At 40.4% G+C, this 18,190-nt stretch overlaps 1 protein-coding gene across 8 annotated transcripts in view; it reads right to left on the bottom strand.

Moving 5' to 3' along the window:
• Positions 1-18,190, bottom strand: part of TUB (TUB bipartite transcription factor) — a 248,535-nt gene that overhangs the window by 7,989 nt on the left and 222,356 nt on the right. For 5 of the 8 annotated variants that reach the window (XM_073347464.2, XM_073347469.2, XM_073347465.2 and 2 more), the window contains 6 exons: positions 12,613-12,731; positions 11,432-11,623; positions 10,798-10,910; positions 8,213-8,327; positions 1,873-1,971; positions 1,294-1,465 (listed from right to left, as the gene is read on the bottom strand). In XM_073347464.2, coding sequence (XP_073203565.1) covers positions 1,294-1,465; positions 1,873-1,971; positions 8,213-8,327; positions 10,798-10,910; positions 11,432-11,623; positions 12,613-12,731 — 810 coding nt within the window. Of the gene's footprint in view, positions 1-1,293; positions 1,466-1,872; positions 1,972-8,212; positions 8,328-10,797; positions 10,911-11,431; positions 11,624-12,612; positions 12,732-14,190; positions 14,263-18,190 lie in introns of all 8 variants that reach the window. The other 3 variants (XM_073347462.2, XM_073347463.2, XM_073347466.2) reach the window with 1 other exon arrangement.

Below are 18,190 nucleotides of genomic sequence, written 5' to 3'. Positions count from 1 at the left end.
TGTAATAAAAGTCATAAAAGTGACAAAGTGTTAGTTTTGACTGCAGCCCCTATTAAATAAATGCGTGTTCAATACCAACCCACTGCCCAAAACCCACCATGATAGATGGATTGAATGCTATAACATATACTCAGACAAGTAGTCATGACTTCAATGGGATTATTCATAAGAGGACAATTTGAATGAGGACAAATTGCAGGAATAAAGGCCTTGTGTGTGTTTTCTTTTAAAATTTTACCCAGGTAAAAATGGGTTTAAAAAAAAAAAAACCAAACAAGGCCGCTATTCCCTAGCATTCATAAGCATGAAATTCACCTCTGTGAAGAAGGCCAGCACAAGAACTATGCACAGAACTTGTGTTGATCCTCTGTACAGGGGAGAATTTCACTCATACCAGACAGGATCTAATTCTGCTCCCATTGAATTTAACAGAAGCAAGGTGAGGCAGGCAGACAGGCAGGCAAAGAGAATTGGGAGAAAGAGTGTGAGAGGGGGTGAGTATGGGTGTAACTGTGCTGCCTTTCTGCTACTGTGAATGTACACACTTGACACAGAAACACTTCAAAGGTAATTGTGCAGTGTGAATTTCAGCATCACTTAGAAGCCTTGGCAAATGTTTAAAACACCATATAGCTCTCAGAGGCTGGCACTGCCAATTCCCATGCATGGTCTTCACAATGTTGATCTTACCAAGCCTTCAACACCCTCACTGTCCTAGACAAGACTCTGGTCCGATACATCTGCATCTTCCTTGTGTCATCTACACCTGTGAGTTATGCGAGTGCATAGTGGGGCAGATTCTGCCCCCACTCGCCAAGTGCACACTGAGGGCATAGAGGGACCAGAAAAGAACCACAAATGGCTGGGATAGGATTTCCCCAGCAAAGGACTAATACAGGCCCTTATGTAAAGGAGTGTGCTGGGGCAGCCCAGGGAATAGCACAGTGCTGACTGCTCTGACAGGGAATCCTGGGCTGCTGCCCAGTCCATAAGTAGCCAGGAGGAGGAGGCTGCTGTAAATTAGCATAGCCTGCAGAGCTGCTCAATTTACACTGGGGGGCCTAACCGGCCTCTGCAGCAGCCTGGAATCCAGAGGATAGAAAGGTGGCATAAAGCAACTTTTACCCTTACACTGCATCTTCCGTGCTGCACCTTTCAGGGAGCACAGCACAAAATCTGTCCCAGTAGGTATAAAAAACAATCTGATCTGAATTGTCAGGATAGAATCAGTGTCAGAGTGTGTACAAAATAAATGTTGTTTCTAATCAGTTTAGCTCAGTGATCTGCACTTACGATCATTATCGTGAATAATTTGGAAGTTTTTCACGGAGGCCTGTGTGACTCGACCATGGAAATTTAGAACATAGGACTGGGTGTCATCATTCCAGACCGGAGTTTTGTTATGCAGCTCAATGATGCTCTCTGTATTTTTGTTTTGCCATCTTGCAAGAAGCGTTTCATGTTCCTGAAACATCACACACACACAAACTTCAAGTTAGCACTCTCTGAGGGGAAAGGGAGTTAACAACTTCCACCGTACTCCTTAATTGTCACCCTTAACTTCCAGTATCACAGTACAAATAAAACAAAACAAAGGAATGTTAAGTATTTTAATAGGAATTGGACATCCAAATTCCATAGACATCTTTGAAAATCCTAGTCCATAGCTGATCTCTGAAATGTATTATTATTTATTTGTAACATGGTAGTGCCTAGGAGCCCCAGCCACAGACCAGGAGCCAACTGTGCTAGGTGCTGTACAAACAGAACAAATCTCTAACATCCAACCCTTCAGAAGTAGAAACATAACCAATCTGGGTGAAAGAGGACATCCTTTAGTAATTTTAATTGTTGAGACACATTGTGACTTACATTACGTGGTCGGATAGAAACTCTTTCATGGTCCATATTCATTCCTGGTATGACTACACTCATTTTGCGAGGTCCTTTAAATCCCAAGACATTTGTTTCCTAAAAATTTTTTAGAAAAAGTATTTGTAATGCTTCTTATTTTTAATCTTGGAAGTTAAGTTCTTTAGCACAGAGGATAAAGCAGTGTCATCACCCCATTATTAGTCCACTCAAAAACCATCTGAATTGCCTGCATTCATCAGCACTGTCAACCTCTCTGTCTTAACAGTTCTGACAAAAAGAAAAATGGAAATATAACAGTCTGCCATAAAGCCCTCTGTGACAAAGCTTCTAGGACAGGCTGCCAGCTACATTAATGCAGGTAAAAAATCATTCATTGCTGAAAACAGATATGAAATAACCAGAATGCCTGGGTACCACTAGTTATCACAATAAATTGCAGTTATAATTTCATAACCACTAAATGCACACACACATTTTAATGGGGGGGAGGGGAAGAAACCTAGCTTCCTTTCATTCCACAGCCAGCACAAAAGCAAAAGATGAAGAGCTGCCAGTGTTAGCATCTGTTAGTATTGGTTTGATTTGTAAAGGCTTCAAATATGGTGGACTTGGAGATGAGAATGACAAAAACAAACAAACATGGTATCACAAAGGCAGGTTTTCTTAGTTACGGAGGCAGAGACGGTAGAGAAAAAAAACACTGGTGCCAAGGTATGTCCATGCAAAACATTGTGTTTCGTAGTAAATGTAACTTTGCTCTCTATCTACTCAGGTTTTAACCGTGCCCACCGCCATGGTAACTGAGAGTCTCTCAAAAGGTAAGTGCCAAAATCAAAATAGACCCTTAGTCTGATTTCTCTTTTCAGTCCTTATTTGTCCTCAGGTAGTCAGAGCTATTATCCTCCCCCTCCCTCTTCTATCTTCAAGGGGCAATAAACTGCAAAGGTAGGATTCTCAAATCACTCCATGGTGGCCTATCCCTGTACCTACTGAAGTCAGTGACGAGCTTTACCATCAGTTTAGCTACCCCAGGGAGACACCAGAACCTGTCAAGAGCCTCATCTAAACTAGGGCAAGTGCAGCTCAATCCGTGGGGAATTTTCAAAAGTGACTTGTGAATTTGGATGCCTCATTTTTGGGTACTCAACTGGAAACGCCTAGAAAGGGCCTGATTTTTGTGACCCCCCCCCCTTTTCGCAAACCAGAGCCCTTTATGATGTCTCAAGTGGGGCACCGAAAAATTAAGGCACCCCACATCTGTAGGCACTTTTGAAAATGTAGGCCTAAAATTTCTGCATGTAGATGAAGCCTTTGTCATACTCCAAATTTCTGAAATCACCCCAGTTATTTCAACAAACATTCCTTACCATTCTACCAGTCCTACAAAAGATTTTCAACCATGCTGGATAAATCCCATTGGGTACAGAAGAGACAAATGGATTTCTATGTCACCAGGACAGTAATTGAAAGCTTTCTGCCTATTTTACAAAATGCTTCTGTCAAGGTCTTTGACAGAGTAAACAAAGGTCATCATTTCAGCTGGGAATTCCTATTTGATGCCTGTATAATAGTGAGACCCAAACTAATACATTTGCCAACAGCATTCTCAAGCTAGAGAGAGCTTAGATAACATAGCAAGAGCCAATTTCTGTGAAGAGACTCGTGCCTAGGCTTATCTTCCACTAATTATTGACAATACTGGTTTTCTATTTAGTGTCCTGAGCATTTCTTTTCAAGCTGCAGTTGTGTTATATGCAATCCACTGAGACACCAATGTGGCTGGAGACCGTGAAAGCTGGAGTTAAACACTAATGCCGCATAACATTACTTGCAACAAGAATACATTATCCCCCTGAAACTTCAGTAAGATATTCATCAGACTTTCGAATAAAAACTAAAATTAATGCTTTCGCTATATGAAAAGGGAACTGAAGGGAGGAAAGTACTGATTTCACACTGTAAATTATACCATTGATGAGTAAATCACTAAAAGGCTTTATGAAAGTGTATATCAATGGATGTAATCATTTTGCCAACATCAAGCTGTAACATTAAAATTCAGTTCTGCATAAACATGGAATACATAAATAAAGCAAGTAGGGAAGGAAAAGGAGTTTAAATTAAGCTCAGAACTTCCCAACATATCATCATCCAAATAAAGTCAATTTCCCAGATCTCCTCCATTATTCCCTTCCACCCAACAATGTTGTTATAAATACATTTTTATTCCAGGGCTGTGACTAGTGCTATTTGGGGAAAATGGACCAAAATCTGATCTGACCCCACTGTAACTCCATTTACTGTAATACAGTTTTGATTTACACTTGTGCAAAGGAGCTCAAAAATAGGATCTGTGGACCAGATCCTCTGCTCCTGTAAATGGCAATAGCTCAATTGACTTTATTGGAGCTATAGTGAGTTAAATCAGTTGAAGAGCTGCTCCTGTGTGTTTAGGTGATGGATCATTGCCATTTACCTGACCAGTGTGGTGTTCCTGGGAATAGTATAATGGTGATTCATGTGTTTAATCACTGGACTGCAGAACTTTTGCATACTCTGGCTTTTAAAACACAGTGTAAATTTAGGCTATTATGTGTTTTATTACAATAACAGTTATAAAATCCACGTACTCTACACCGGTTTCAGAGTAACAGCTGTGTTAGTCTGTATTCGCAAAAAGAAAAGGAGTACTTGTGGCACCTTAGAGACTAACCAATTTATTTGAGCATAAGCTTTTGTGAGCTACAGCTCACGATGCATCCGATGAAGTGAGCTGTCGCTCACGAAAGCTCATGCTCAAATAAATTGGTTAGTCTCTAAGGTGCCACACGTACTATACACCCTAACTGCTTGCCTGCAAATAGTTCTGTAGGGAATACAAAAACTGGATCAATGATACCCACGGTCTTTCCTTGGTTTCATTCCCTTCCTATCTGAACTATGCACACACCAGTGCCTTTTTGTAGAACTTATTTACTGTTGAATCACACACAAGACCAAAACTCTCACTACATCAAAACACACTAAGATATACTATCTACCTCACTGTGCAAGTGATTTGGAGCTTGAGCAACATCCACTGAAGTCAGTGGGAGTTTTTTCATTGACTACAGTGGAAACTGGATCAGAAATTTTTTTATTATCTGATCGCCCAACTTACTAAGTCTGGAGAAAACTGAATTGTGCGCTATTCAGAACTTAAAGGGGTAAGTGTTGAGCATGGCAAACAGCCTTGCTGCTAAGCATACAGCCAGACCTCTGCATCTCACTAAAATCGTACTTCAGATATGTTTACAAAAGCACAGCTATTCTGAAATTGGCCTTTAGGTGCTGCTGAAGATTTATTAATCAACTATTCTGCCATCATGATAAGATTCTCTGTGGTGAGAGTACAAACAATTTCTTAGCACTTGCACTTACTTCAGCCATAGTGCTTGGAGCATAACCCAGAGGGGAGCGTCACAATTAGGGATTTCAGTGCATTTATCTCACAATTAACAATGAAGTTATTGCCAGTCTTTCATTTTGCTTGGATAAATGAGGCATGCTGGTCAGATTCAGTATGCTGGTTGATGCTGGCACAGCTTTCTCCAAAGGGGGACTTGATCAATATGAAATAAGAGGGAGCTGGATTTCACATCTGACATCAGATGTTTGTTACAGTGGGTAGTTTTTGCTCAAGGGAAACCTAAGGCTGGAATTAAAAAGGTCACCTTAGGATAAAGTTGTTTTGAATACCTTCTGTATGGCACTTTACTACACTGCATTTGTGCTGCAATCAGTACTGTCAAGGTTCCTCCCCCACTCTGAACTCTAGGGTACAGATGTGGGGACCTGCATGAAAAACCTCCTAAGCTTATCTTTACCAGCTTAGGTCAAAACTTCCCCAAGGTACAAAATATTCCACCTGTTGTCCTTGGACAGGCCGCTACCACCACCAAACAGATACTGGTTACTGGGGAAGAGCTGTTTGGAAACGTCTTTCCCCCCAAAATACTTCCCAAAACCTTGCACCCCACTTCCTGGACAAGGTTTGGTAAAAAGCCTCACCAATTTGCCTGGGTGACTACAGACCCAGACCCTTGGATCTTAAGAACAATGAACAATCCTCCCAACACTTGCACCCCCCCTTTCCTGGGAAATGTTGGATAAAAAGCCTCACCAATTTGCATAGGTGACCACAGACCCAAACCCTTGGATCTGAGAACAATGAAAAAACATTCAGTTTTCTTACAAGAAGACTTTTAATAAAAATAGAAGTAAATAGAAATAAAGAAATCCCCCCTGTAAAATCAGGATGGTAGATACCTTACAGGGTAATTAGATTCAAACATAGAGAACCCCTCTAGGCAAAACCTTAAGTTACAAAAAAGATACACAGACAGAAATAGTTATTCTATTCAGCACAGTTCTTTTCTCAGCCATTTAAAGAAATCATAATCTAACACGTACCTAGTTAGATTACTTACTAAAAGTTCTAAGACTCCATTCCTGGTCTATCCCCGGCAAAGACAGACTATAGACAGACACACAGACCCTTTGTTTCTCTCCCTCCTCCCAGCTTTTGAAAGTATCTTGTCTCCTCATTGGTCATTGTGGTCATGTGCCAGCAAGGTTACCTTTAGCTTCTTAACCCTTTACAGGTGAGAGGAGCTTTCCCCTGGCCAGGAGGGATTTCAAAGGGGTTTACCCTTCCCTTTATATTTATGACATATTAAAAAGGTCACCTTAGGATAAAGTTGTTTTGAATACCTTCTGTATGGTACTTTACTACACTGCATTTGTGCTGCAGTCAGTACAAACAACAGTGGTTTAAGATACTTTAACAGGCAGTATCATTAATCAAATCAAATCCAGCTCTCCTTTTGTGCTGTGGTCAGAATCATAGCGCATTTGAAAATCTAATAATTTTCTTCTGAAATATTAAAAGATCAGTGGAACAAGTAATAGGCTTAACCATGTAATTTTTTAATATATACTTGTAAGTTTTAAACACACCGATCTAGTAATAGGCATCTATGCAAACTCATTAATCTGTTTTAGCCAAACTCACCAAACAGTGGGTATGATTCTGATCTCACTTACATTAGTTTCATGCATGTAGATGCTAACTCCATTGACTACGGTGGGGTTTTCACCTGCAATGTCCAAATATCTGGTGATTCCATGCAAATGATGCAGTGCCTCAATTTGCATATTTTATAACTATAGCTCTTGCTATATCTATATATCACCATTTGCATATTTCTCTTTTTTTAATACATATAAAAAGTTGTTTTTATTTTTTTATTCCTACTTTCTGATAGCAGCAGCAGATCAGTTGCTCTGCTACAGGGAATGCCACACTACAAAAGTCAGTAAAAATAATTCACTAGACATGTAAGTGCCTTTATATCATAGTGAAAGTGAAGTCTAAATATAAAGTGAAGTCAAATGCTTGAGTTTATGATTTTAAAGGTATTGTTTGCTGAAAATCTGAAGGGGCAGGTGTGAGGCGCCCAGACACCAGAGTGAAGGGGTGGGTTAATGGGTGGGGGAAATATGTTGTGTCATCTGCACGAAGACAGAACCAACCCCATACCCCAACCAAAAAACCATGTTAATGTTGGTAATACCACTGACCCTACTGCCTGGAGTCATGGCCATGGAAGTGGAGGGCCCCTCATTTTGGTTTTCATGTGCTGACAATCCTCCAGGTCATTCAGCGCACCACCCATCACTCCAGACAGATTGTTTCTTACAGCCTGAGACTCACCCTCTCAAGCTGGGGAGAGGGGACGGTGTGACTAGCTAGTCCACATCATACTGGAGCCAGGAAGCGGCCAGATGCTCCTGGGTCCTTCAAGGGGAGACATGCACTCTCTCCTTCTCTCTGAGGGACCATTTCAGACCTACCTGCCCAGCTCCCTGTGAACTCTACTGAAACAAAGGTGCCATCTCCAGGGTGCCATTGCTGCTCATCATGTTTTACTGGTGGTAATTTTGTCCTCACAGTTACAGTTCCCACTGAGAAAGGCCTTGCCCATAAGATACGTACAGGAGTGTAAAGCATTCTATCCCCATAGTACCAGAGCTCTGAGGTCTTTTGACTGGAGATGAGGGGCCTGTCACATGGCAATCTGTCTGGTGACAAGGAGTACATGTGGGTAAGTATTTCTTACCTTTACTTCCTGTTAAAGTTTCCTGGTCTTGCTGAGAGACAATCTGGAACTGGGAAGCTCAGTTGTTCAGGGAGCGAATGCTGACTTATACCAGTGTAAGTGAGAAGAGAACCAGGTCCAATGTTTTGAAAATTAACTTCCACTCCTTACAGGTTTTGCCTGCGAGCAGTACTTACATAGCAAATAGCAGCTAGCTCCTGACGCAGGTTACTTGCTTCTAGGCTTGATGTTGTTTTCATTGGATTTACTCCGTTGTCATATACTGTAAACTTAGTCCCCATAAGATTTGATCTATCAAAAAACAGGAGGACAAATTATTTTTGTTGACAAAACAGCCTGAATTACCTAGTCCCTTATCATATCAGAGCCTCAAGTGGTAAAAAACCCATAATATTCTATTAACTGTAAATAAAATGGTCATCTGAAATCCTAAATATACATGCACCTCTGGGAGGCAGGATATTACAAGATGCATGTTACAGTGACTGTCCCTATTATTGCACTGTGCTGGGAGAATTCTGTAATCTACCAAGAGACAATAAATCAGATATAAAAGAAGCGGTGCAGTTCTAGTTAATCTACAGTGCCATTTTCAATGCAGAGCATCTGTAAAAAAAGGGTTAAATAATTTGAGTATCATGTATGGTGCTTAAGACACTCATGAGGCTGAGTTTCGTTGGGAGTTTCTGTTCAGTTAGTTGCTGTTTTAGTTGGATGGTTTTCTTAAGTTCTACCAAAAGGCGCCTAGATCAATAGATAGGTACTTTTCTGTATATTTTTTAAAGAAATCTAAAGAAATAAATAACTAAAATATGTGTGTGCAATAACATAAAACATTCATGAGAAAGCTGTGCAGTGAAACATATTTACTCCACCCTGAGCCATTTAACTATCCATACCTGGTTTGACACAGGTCTGGAAATAAATGTTTTGCCATCCAGGGCTGAAAATGTTTCAGCATCCTCTGAGTGGCCAAGCAAAAAACCACCAACTAACCGACCAGCCCAAACAAAACAAACAAAAAACTGTCAGAGGAAGGTGGTGCTCCCTCTACCCCAACTCTGGAAGTTGGCACTCTGGGTGACCACCCTAGTTGCCTGCTGCTAATGCTGCTCCTGCTTTGAAGAGCAAACTTTCCAGTGACTCAACTTCTCTTACACTAGTTTTTTAATTTTTACCAATTCTAATATTGCATCCAAATTTTTAGCCACTAGTCCAAACAGACAACAGATAATGACTTTTCCCTGTGTGTATATATACAAGTTTTTAACAACATCAGACTTTCTTCCTTTCTTTAAATGAAAGTCATAAAAATAATGAAGCACAACAAGTGTATATTAACAACAGACTTGCAGGGAGAAGGACAAGGAGGGGGAAGAAGCTCATGGTTCTATAAGAATTCCTCCACTTGTAAATAAATGCATGTCAAGGCTGATTCCCCAGTCTGACACTTCGAGTGCAGAAGGTGGGGGCCCGCAAGGATTTTAAAAATTAATACCGGCCCCTCCAGGCTTGTATTAAACTCCCAAGGTTACAGTTTCTCTCTGACCTTGGCTTGGTAAATACTGCCACCACCCAAATGCAAACCCTTTGGAACCCAGGAAGGTGCACTTGGGAATTCCTTCCTGTGGGGTATCCTCAAGCCCATTCACCCCCCGCCACTCCAGGGAAGAGCTGAGAAAGAAAACAAAGGGAATTAGCTGTTGTTCCCAGCTAATTAAACAACATATGCACAAATCTCTTAGGACAGCAAAAATCCAATCCTGTTCTTAAAAAAGGTAAATTTTATTAAAAACAAAAAAGAAAGAAAACATCTGGAACTTAGGCTTTTGCTAGATTTAAAAAACCCAGTTACAAAAATTAAGCATCAAGATAGCTCTCTTGAGGTTCAGCTTCAAGGTTACAAGCAAAACAAAAGCAGCTGGGGTTAGCACAGAGGCGTCCACAAGCCAGTAAGAAATAAACCTAATCACGTCTTTTTAGACATTCCCTGATTTACTTACCTACCTGGGGTTTCAGATAAGTAGGTTAGAGGTATGAATTAATGCTTTTTCATACCTGGTAGTAAAGCTGCTCACAGCATTGCTACTCTGTGTTTCTGCTCTCCAGAGAACCACAACACACAGAAAAGGGGGAAGTTTTTTTTCCCAATTTTAAAAAGTTGAAGCCCTTCCATTGGCTCTTTTGGTCAGGTTCCCACTCCTTTCCTTTTACCTGTGGGCTTGTTAACCCTTTACAGGTAAAGCAAGTAGAGAACAGTTACTAAGAGAAATTTTATAGCTAACTGGCTGGCTGGATGTCCACAAAAGGGAGCTATCCCCCTCTCATTTATCACAATGCAGTTTAAGGCTTTTATTAAAGGGCCTGAGACAGGGGTAAAATTTTCAAAAAGGCCTAAGGGTAGATTTTTAATGGTATTTAAATCAATGGGAGTTAGGCACCTAATCTTCTTGGATGCTTTTGAAAATCCCCCTAGGCGCATATCCACACTGATAGACACCTAAATAGATTCAGAAATCTGTCCCATTAACTTTCAATAAGATTTAGGATCCTACATACCTAAATCACTTTTAAAAATGGAAAATGGGACTTAGGTACTTTTGAAAATTTTACCCAAGGCCTAGAGTCACATGATATAACCAAGACTGTAACTAAGAGTAAGCCTTCCTTTTTTACAGGTTTCATAATTGCAAAGAAACTGAATATTCTGTCAAGAAAACATATATTCCCTCCTCTCTGTCTTGGATGCTTCAATGTTTACCTTAGTTTTCCAATGAAACTCTCTCCGCCTCGAGACAGGTCAGTTGGGTCTATAGAGATGAGGTAATTAGAGGTTTTGCTCTTCTTTCGCTTCCTTCCAGCTAATAGAAATACCTAAGGAATGCAGAAAATGTCACATTGTAGAATGTTAAAGAATGTTTAATACCCCATCCTCCCAATAAATGGGCAATGTTCCCGAGGTTTATCATCATCAGCAGACACAGTCACCTGAGACTTAGCAAAAATGGGTAAAAGCCAGCAAGGCGCAGTGACTGCTTCTTCCTTCAATCCATTATTTATGGTTTAAATAATTAAACCTGATATGCTTTGTTAAATGTTTAATTCTAGCTTGTACTGGCTCCTCCAAGGAAAGTGAAAATAGAAGCCTTTCAGTCTCAAAGGGCAAGGAGCCTCAATTGCTAACGATTTTCAGCTGCCAGGCATGGACTCTTCTAAGACCAAATAATATGATAAAGAATGGGAAAGTAAATATAATGTGGTGATACACTGCATAGTACCAAACCCTTAGTCAAAGGAAATATATAATTCTACTGGCTACATAAAAATTCTGAAGACACTTTTAATGGGTTTAAGTTCAGGTGCAACTGGTATGTCATTCAGGTATATTTTATGACCTTTTTACTATCCTCCCTTTCCAAGTGGAGGTAATAGGTAGGGTACATTCCTCGGTCCATTCCCTTCTTGTCTCTTGTGATTCGGCATTTGACGGTGACGCCCTGAGGAGCAGGTCTCACAGCAAACTCCTCCAGGTCATCAACATCTATGACAGGCTCATTTGTGGAAGGGCTGGGAGCTGAGGCTGCCTCCTAGAAGAGTAAGAAAGGTTACCTCATGTTTACTTTATTATTACAAAGGAAAGACTGAAAACACAAGATTTTAAAGAAACATGTCAGCAGCTGCACTGCAGAAACAGCTTTTCTTTTTTAAAAAAAAAATAATGGCAACAACATAGCACATTGCATTCCCCCTGTTCTGGCCCCCTTATGCCTCTCAGGCGCTGCAAAGAGGTGGGATTTGGATGCAGCTGCTCAGATGAGAATCCCCCCTCTCAGCTGGTGTAAAGCCAGTGGAAAAGTTTCCTATGCCAACTGCACCCCCGCACAGGGGACATACTGGAAAAAAGGAGTGGAGTTAGTTGCACCTTGAAAGTCAGACTCATAACCAATGCAAGGCAGAATCTGGCTCAATATTTATGGATGAGTCCTTCCCAAAACCCTAGATCTGAATACCCCCAATTCTGAGAAAGTTCATAGCTGGAAAACGTAGACAATTGGGAGATCATGAAAGGGAAAAGTGGGTTGTTTGGGGATGGATTACAGTTGAGGTAGCAGGGTTAAGAATGCCTCTACTTGAGAGTTGAGAGCAATTTGGGTACCAGTGGCAGGAGCAGAGTGAGAGACTACAGATGGAGATAACAGTAAAGCCAAAACCTCTCTCCCCATCACCAACTCTGATCAAAGATTTTATTTTAACAATTTGATATTTAGTTTACCTATTTTTTTTTCTCTTCATTCAAGTTCAGGTAATATTAGCTATGTGTTTACTTCTGGGAATGTTTGGTTTGACTTTTCAGTGAAATTTCAGGTCATTTCACCCATCTCTAGTTTTTGGTTTTCAGAAGATGCTCTCCTGTTCAACCTTTCCATTACTTACTTCTCTGAAGTCTGTGATGTACCACAGCAAACCTCCCTCAAGATGCTATATTAAAAAACGTCCCTGTTAAAAAACGCTGGCTTTCTGGCCTGGAAATGACAAAGTTCATATTAATCTACAGGCAACACTTCTGCCTTTTAACCTTGTTTGATTTCTTGCTGGTTGCAGAGCCAGGTCGGGTGTTACTGTTTAACTGGGAAGAACTTGAGCTGTCTTCATCATCCTCATCCTCTTCATCAAAATTCATGCTGCTTGAAATGCCTGAGGAGCAAGCAAACAAGTTTATTTGAAATGTGAAAACACTAAAGCTGCACATGTATGCATACAGGATACAAACGATTAGTATTTCTCCTACTGTTGCACCTAGAAGCTCCAGGTGAGATTGGGGTTCCAGTGTGCTAGGTGCTGTACAAACACATAGCAAGAGAAAGCTCCTGCCTGGAAGAGTTTTACAATCTAAACAGACAAGACATACAAAGGGTGGGAGGAAAGGAAGTGTAATCATCCCCATTTTACAGAGATTGAGTGATTTACCCAAGAACACACAAGAAGTGTGTGGCAGAGCCAGGAACTAAATCCAGATCTCCTAGCTGAGTGCTTTAAATACAAGATCATAAAAGCCCCAATCCTGCAAGGCAGCCCTTTGCAGATGCATGGGGGCCTAAAAAATTGCAAGATGTACCTCACTATGGTAAGATTTCATATTTAGTTATTCCTAAAGCCCTACTTAATTTGTGAGATTGCAGAAATTGTGGATTAGGCTTCCACCACAATTTTGATTTTAATTAGCTTACTTTGAACAGTCCACAATTTTGCATACATTTTGAAGTTTGCAACACATACTTTTTTCACCATTAGTACAGTAGAGCCCCATTTATCCAAGCTGATAGCGGCTGGGGCTTGGGCTGTCAGCACCTGCGCAAGGTGGGGCTCCCATTGTCAGCTTCACGCATTGATGAGTGTAATATAGTTGCACCAAAATGTCCAGTTATCAAAAAAAAAAAATTAGCAGGCATAACATAACACTTGAGTGTTTGTATTGTTCTGGCAAATTTTTCTTAAACAAATCGGTCTTCTTTGGCTTTTCCAAATTACTGCAATTAATAAACGTCCATTATTACTTTTCTGTGATTTTTCTGTATCTTGTCCACACTCTGCCACAATTATTTGACAATCATCCTGCAATTGAAGTAGGGCCTTTGGCTATTCCTATCTGATCTCATGGGGGCAGATCTTAGTGTGAGGTAAAAAAATTATAAAATCAAACTGTTTTTACGTACGTTTTTGTATGTAAAAATTAGACCAGAACAGAGGGAATCCTTAGATCACTGATCCATTTCACTTTAATACTTATGTGTCAGTCCCGTAAGTGCCCCAACCACACAAACTTTGAGGAGTCTAAGGAAATGTAACTTTGAAGACCAGGTTGGACTTGGCAGCAAAAGGTCTAGGTGGGTGGGGTCTAGGAAGTCTAGCAGGCCTGGTTTTCCTAGGGAGTTTTACGTAAATGAAGCCACTTTTCACTTTTGGTCCAAATCTGAAATTACAGATTGATTACATAATATGTTCCAAAAATAATATTGTTTTCCGTAATTTTGGTCAAGAATTTCCATGATCATTAATTCAAATATAGAAGGGAAAATAGGACAAGTACTAAACAAAGATCTTTGGAGCCAAATAAACAGTAGGGGCAGGGTTAACTTCTTCCTTCTGTACTTACCTGGAACATGATCCAGGGCCACAAGACTGGATTGGGAGGTGGAAGTGGACCAGGATGTATTTGCGTGGGGATCTGGGAAAGGAAAAAATCCATGGGCTTGGTTTTGCAAACCCTTAATCACATGAACAATCCTTAATGAGAGGACCCCACACATGACCAAGGGCTTGCTGGGTACAGCCACATTTCTGCTGCCATAACTCTCAGATATTCTCCTTTATAAAAGCCAACCCTTGTTGAAGATTGAAATTTACCTTACGCCCATTGAAACCTGGTGTCACCTCCCTTTCAGTATTTTGAATTAAATGAGAATGGCCTGAATTTAGAACTGAGGTTACAGAATGTATTATTCATACTAAATGGTTGCACTGTTAATCTTCCAGCACATTGTAGGTGAGTTCTTCATTGAGAGTCTTTGGTCTACTTTTTGATCTTTGACATACCAATATAATTCAGGGGTACACACAGATTATACAGGAAAATTTATTCAATAACATAAAAAAATATTTATTTTGCAGCAAGCAAAGACTGAACCAAATAGTGCACAGACTCATATACTAGCTGAAATGCTTGTGGCAATATTCTTAGGTTTGAATATTGACACTGATCGAAATTGTGTTCTGTAGCTTTTATTTTTTTCTTTATTTTATTGCTATTTCCAATCACTTCAAATGCTCATCCTCCCACAAATACATAGGGGTCAAGTACATGCATATACATTGTTAAGTATCCCTTAGAGATTCAACAGGCATGGTCCCATCATCCACTGCTTTAGGTCTCCCTATTATGGAAATAAACAATACAAAAATGGCGTCAAAAGAGTCTCCAACATCCAGGAAATATACATCCTGTGTATAAGGGAAGTCAGAGCTCTTAGACTAACTAGTCATTTTGGCCATACCTGTTAGAGTTCGAAGACTTGTACTCACCCACCATCATCACACATGAATAGGAACTACCTGAAGAGAATGTGATTATGTGCCCCTCTCTTCATTCTTTGACTCCCGTTGAGAGCCTTAAAAGCTATTTAACAAGAGCCAATTTTTCAAACTGGGGCCATGGAATTACAGACACTTTTCTACAACTGGATATTAAGAACATTAGACGATTTGGAGGGCATACCATTGAATGATCTGAAGTTAAGCTCCCAAGCTTATGTGGATGACAACAGGCAGACACATTTGCATGAATAATAACATCCTTTGCTACCTTGGAAAATTGGTGTAGTCAACTTGGAGTTATAATAAATGCCAAAAGATGAAGTGGGTGAATCTTGGAAAGGGACAAAAGAGAATGTACTGAAATGCAGACTCAGCAAAGTCATAGAACAAGTAGAATCTTATGTGTACCTAGGAAGCTTGATCAGTGCCAATTGCGCCATCAAGGGTGAAGATAAAAGGAGATGTGCCTTAGCCACAAGTGCTGCACAGAAATTGATGGAATTATGGACTGTTAAAAACATAACAACCGGTATCAAAGGGAAAATTTATCAAATCAGTGTACTACCAGTATTATTCTATGGCCTGGAAGCAGTTGCATTAAATGAAACAGAGATCAGAAGGCTGGTGGCAGCAAAGATGAAAGACAGCAGGTATAAAATGATTTAAAGACGATTGAAGAGGTTAGGAAGAGAGTAAGATGTCAAATCAGAGTACAGGATTGGCTACAACTGAAAAGATTACAATGATGGGGATGCTGCAGGTGACGAACAAATGATAGGATGCTAATGAAAATAATGCAAACACAACCAATTAGACAGAAGGACATACTCAGGGACATGATCAGACTGGGTTTAGTGAAGGAATAAGTGAAGAACAGGATGAAAGACAATGCTGTACTGTGTTCTCAGTGTCTGCAAAGATGCTCTGGGATAGGGGGGAAAAATAATTTTTCAGATACTGGCATGCAAATTATATCCAGCATTTGTGAGGGCAACCTCAGCATTCCATGTCCCAAATGGGCACTGGTGCATAAAAAAGCAGGGAGTTGAGCACACTAATATGCAGTAGCTTTAACAGTTATTTTATTTAGGTATGCATTTACACCCATCGTGCATGAGTCAGATTTTGCTGGTGTAATCACCAGCAAATGTTTGCCAATGTTTAACAAACTGGTTCTAAGCATCTTTTGGAAACACCCTAAGAATGCTTTAAAGAAGCTCCTGTTTCAGCTTTGTTCCCAGAAAGCAATTTTGTTTGCTGCTTGAAGTATTACACAGATCTATTCCTTCTCTAAATCTCAAAGCAACAGCAATTTTACCTCCAGCTGGCAATGAAAAATTACAACTATCTAGACTGCTACGGTCACAATGACATTAATGAAACTGATAAACGTGTAACTAAATGTTAGATTTTCATCTGATTTTTGCTAAAACCTGAGGAAGTGTGTGTCTGTCCTTGTGATTCATTCACTGACAAGGAAGGCTCAATGTTAAAAATACTGAAATCAAAAGGCCGGAATATTTCCCACAGGAAGAGAATTATTCTAGTTGTGGCAATTTCCAGCAGATGGGGAAATCAAATAAAACATTTGGCATTTCCTTGCAAGGAGAATATTGCTTGTGCACTAATGTATTCTATAACCTATCTTCTCCTAACTGAAACAGACATGTTGGACGCTCCCTGTGGAGACAGGCATCTGTTAATATTGGACACTCACCACAAAGTTCCTGTCAAACAGCAGAATGGATTCAAATCAGGACTAAGCAATTCTAATGACAATCAGCATGACCTTTCCTACCATCAGCATTGCCTTTACGTGGCTTTCCCCTTCCTCACCCATAAACAAATTGAAGGTGGCTTATGGGCAGCTACTCTCAAGGTTCCCACAGGAGCATGGTTCTTTAGATTCATGGTGACATGGCAGTGAGATGGTCCAGGGACCAGGGAAGAAGCATTGGGCCTGCACCTGAAAGCCTCAGCTCCTAAACAAATGTCCCCATGGTTCTTGGGACACCCAAGGGTGAGAAAAGCTAGCTGACAAGCCCCCTTCTCACTCCATGGGATGGCAAACCCCATCATCCAACAGGAATATCCCATGGAACCTCTACTAGTTAAAACCAGCTTATTGGTGCTTTGTACCCACAAAGGGCATGGCGTGCTCCACTAACCTTAACAAGAGTCATGAAGCTAAATACCAGTGCTTTCATTTAAAACGTCCCCCACATAAACAGTTAGACTACGTGTACTGTACAAACCACTGGTGGCAGTGTGTAGGGTTTGTGTACTTACAAACAGCCTGCCAGAGGGGAGAGAGATGGGAAAGTCTCCAGCTGCAGGGAGAGGACAGCCTTTTCCTGCTGCCAGTCTTTCCCAGCAACGGGGAAAGATTCCACAGTGGGGAGATGCTGAACTCTTTCCCTGCTGCTTCCCTTCTGCCAGAGCCTTCCCCCACTGGGGGGAAACTTCCTGAGGAGGAGAAAGGCTCCAGCAACACAGGACACTACACTGCTAAAAATAGATGGAGGGACATGACTTGGGTGAGTAGAAAACATGTAGGGTATGTACTTGCCTATATGCCCACACCCTACTGGCATGCCTTTAAACTACTCACCTAAGCCAGGCCTCATCAGCCACACTGCTATTTATACCCATGCTTGGGGGCGCTACGTGGGTATGTACGCTGCATGGCTCCATAAGAAGTGTGCAGGGTAGACATACCTTTACTGTCCATCAAGCATGCTTGTTTTAACAGTTTTTAATATAAAAAAAGAGACCACCCCAAAATAATAAACCCCAGTGGTTTGATCTAACTTAAAAATCGGTTTATAATTAGAGCTGGTCAGAAATTTCCTAAGACAACATTTTCCCTCAGGAAATGTTGATTTATCAAAAGCAAAAAGTTTTGCAGAAAAATTGCTATTTTGACAAAATCTCCTTTCAAGGAAAATATGAAAAAATTTAAACATTCTATTCTGACATTTTCAGAATGAACCATTTCTATTTTTCATTTCAAAATTATTTTTATTTGAAATTTATTTTATTTTATATTATAAATGTAAACA

This window comes from Lepidochelys kempii, chromosome 6, assembly GCF_965140285.1.
Source record: "Lepidochelys kempii isolate rLepKem1 chromosome 6, rLepKem1.hap1, whole genome shotgun sequence".
In the NCBI taxonomy this organism is placed as follows: Eukaryota; Metazoa; Chordata; order Testudines; family Cheloniidae; genus Lepidochelys; species Lepidochelys kempii.
Note: the sequence above shows the minus strand (reverse complement) of the source record. Positions and strands in the feature narration are given on the sequence as shown.